This window comes from Mytilus trossulus, chromosome 4 (assembly GCF_036588685.1).
Source record: "Mytilus trossulus isolate FHL-02 chromosome 4, PNRI_Mtr1.1.1.hap1, whole genome shotgun sequence".
Classification (NCBI taxonomy): Eukaryota; Metazoa; Mollusca; class Bivalvia; order Mytilida; family Mytilidae; genus Mytilus; species Mytilus trossulus.
The window spans coordinates 21,760,081-21,763,342 of NC_086376.1; the positions used below are offsets into that span (position 1 = coordinate 21,760,081).

Genomic DNA, 3,262 nt, shown 5'->3' on the forward strand with positions numbered 1-3,262 from the left:
TTCCCATTTTTGACTATTAAGTATACCGTTTTACAAGTTATAACGTTTATTTATTTCAGTTGATAAGATATGCTAGAGCTTGTTCTGACGATTCTATAACCATTGATGCATCAATTATGAACCCAAACGTGATTAGAGATGCTAATTCAAATGCTTTTCAATTTCGTACTTTATTTGACCCTTTTGACTCTTTTGAATCGATCGTTAATGATAAGGAGTGGTGAGTAGTGTGACAAGGAGAATTTCCCAGCAATACTGAATTAATTGTCATTGATATGGTTATATTTATGAATTTACTGTTTACAAATTTTTGAATTTTGAAATACAAAGGCTTTTCTACCTCAGGCATAGATTACCTGAAATGTATTTGGCAAACCTTTTAGGAAATTTGGTTTTCAATGCTCTTCAACTTCGTACTTTATTTTGCCTTTTTAACTTATTTGGATTCGAGCGTCAGTGATGAGTCTTTTGTGGACGAAACGCGCGTCTGGCGTATATACTAAATTTAGTCCTGGTATCTATGATGAGTTTATTTACTTGCATTTGCTACGAATTCATAACTTTATTTTCACTATTGAACAATTTTTTGATTGCAAAATATTCATTTCAGTTCTTTCTTTTGCGAAATTAGCTATTTTCAGTTTTTACAAGGCAAGTTTTTTTATATATAAAAACACTCGTCTCCTGATATTTGTTAAAGGATAACATACTGTATAATAAAATATAAAGTATATTGCTTCTTCGATTATACTTATAACTAAAACTTTGATAGCTGTCTAAACTACAGCAAAAGGAAGAATATATCTATATTAATATGATCTAAATTCAAATTAAAATCAAGAAGTATATTTTCTAAATATAGTCTTGATAGTGTACTGATGTAGAAGAGCTATTTTTGTAATGTTGTATGCAAGTTTGTTTATAGACGAATGGTCTTTTGTACTACCCATTATTTTTGGTAGTTTCTGTATTGTTTATATGTTGTTTAAAGATATGAATCCATTTAGTGTATTTTGTTCAGACAGAACAATAGACTTCCTTTAATTAAATTATGAAGTTAAATATCCATTGTCAGTGCTCCTTAGCTACACTCATAATAAAGTTGAGGTACACAAGACACACAAAACTAAGAGGTATGTAAACATATGGACATTTCTTTGGTTTGTGTACACTAGAACTAGAAAGTTGATAACATTACAAGTTGAGTTCAGGCGAAACATTATTGTTGTGTCAAAAGTAATTGCCTTTTAAATATATCATATTTTTGGGGAAATTACGTATGATAAAGGTTGTTACTGGAAAAGTATAATGATTACATTGAAAATGTCGACATTTTAAAAAGATAATGCTATTGATTTTCAGATAAACTAACGTTTTTTATCAGATGGCAAGTGGCAACATAAATTGCGAATTTTGTAGTACCTCAACTGGCACTAAATGGAAATGTGACGACTGCAATCTATTTCTTTGCGGACATTGCAATAATAAACTTCACACAACAATACCAGCATTGTTTGAACACAATGTTAAGGAAATAAAGGATACAAGAAATAAAGAAGGTGAAAATACCAAAACCTTTGATTTAAAATTGGTACCGTGTTTGCAACACACTGAAAAAACATGTTTTGCATATTGCAAAAACTGTAATAAATCTCTATGTACTGATTGCTTAGTGAAGCCACACCAATACGATAAATTATCAGAAATAGTTTCCGAAAGAATGGAGCAGTTAAAAAAGGTCAAAGATAAAATTGAAGAAGATTTACCATTTTTTATTGAAAATATGCTTAAATTGAAAACATACAAAGCAGAACGTCAAGAAAAATACAACGAAATAAAACGACAAGTTCTATTTAAGGAAGAGGAAATGAAAGATACTATAGCTAACAAAGCGGTTGCTTTAATTAAAGATCTCGATGATTGGTGGATACCACAAAGTGACCAAATTTCGAAAATGGAAGAAACATTGAAGAATGCTGAAGAAGATCTGATACACAGAAAAGCCGTAATTGAAGAGGTGTTCACATCTGAGGATACGACATCTATTTTCTCAGCAGTAGACCAAGTTGTAAAAGAGCTACCGATTAAAATCGTTGCTGAAATAAGGAAACCAGAATCCTTGAGGTTTTCAACAGAAAATTCGACCATGAACCTACAAGTAGGGTCATTAATGAAAATACCAGAACTAAGAATTGTTGATACATACACATACAATGCTACTAACAAACTCGCGGTCGTCAATGCAGATCTTAATGTTGGGTTTGATGAATCGAATGCGACTTTAAATCTTTTTGTTTTTACCAAAACTAAATGCTACACGGTATCAAGTGCATATATTCGTAATAAAATAAATGACATAACTGTAACACCAAAGAAGTCGATCTTATTTACAGAAATAGGAACATCTTCGATTATTTACAAACACGATAAAAACTCAGAAAAAACAGAATTCATAGATATCCATCCAAAGCAAGCTAAAGCAATTCATGCAAACCCGAATGACGACAACTTAATTGTCGGATATTTGAATCGTATTAATCTTTTTGTAACGCCTCCAACAAAAATTCATGGAGAAGTAATGCTACTCAATGAAAAGGGAAATACAATTCATACTTTTAAACTAGAAAACGAACAATTCAATGTTCCAAATGTTATTACAACGAATATTAATGGTGACATCTGTGTAATTGATACAACAAACACAAACTGGGAAGGAAGAGTTATTGTTCTTGAATCATTGGGCAAGTTGAAATGGATGTATAAAGGTCATAACGAGATAAATACTGAACATGCATTCTCACCACGTGATATCGTAACTACATCAACGGGAGATATTTTCGTTGCAGACGCAAAATCTAGCGCCGTTCATGTATTATCAATGGATGGTATATTCATTACAAGTATTGGCGAAAAGGAAAGTATCCAGAATCCAATGGCCTTGTCAATTGACCATGAAGGTCGAATGTTGATTGGATGTATTAATAACTTATATGTTGTAGACATTAGAAATAATTAGACTAATAAGATATACATGTTCTTTCTATGGTTCAAATATTTCACATCTTGAGTGCAGTTGGTGTGTGTCTGTTTGTTTTTTTGTGTTTTTTTTATACTAAAAATAGATATGAACATGTGGTACGAGTGTCAATAAGACAACTCTACATCCAAGTCATAATCTATAAAAAGTAAACATTCCTATGTCAAAGTGCGGCCTTCATCACAGAGCAACAGCAAGACATAAAGGCCGTATGGTGACACATTG

General features: G+C 31.6%; 1 protein-coding gene across 1 annotated transcript; it reads left to right on the plus strand.

Moving 5' to 3' along the window:
• The first annotated feature begins 1,720 nt into the window (after positions 1 to 1,720).
• Positions 1,721 to 3,016, plus strand: LOC134716493 (uncharacterized). The gene has a single exon (XM_063579498.1). The coding sequence runs from the start codon at positions 1,721 to 1,723 to the stop codon at positions 3,014 to 3,016; it is 1,296 nt and encodes a 431-aa protein (XP_063435568.1).
• The last annotated feature ends 246 nt before the right edge of the window (positions 3,017 to 3,262 follow it).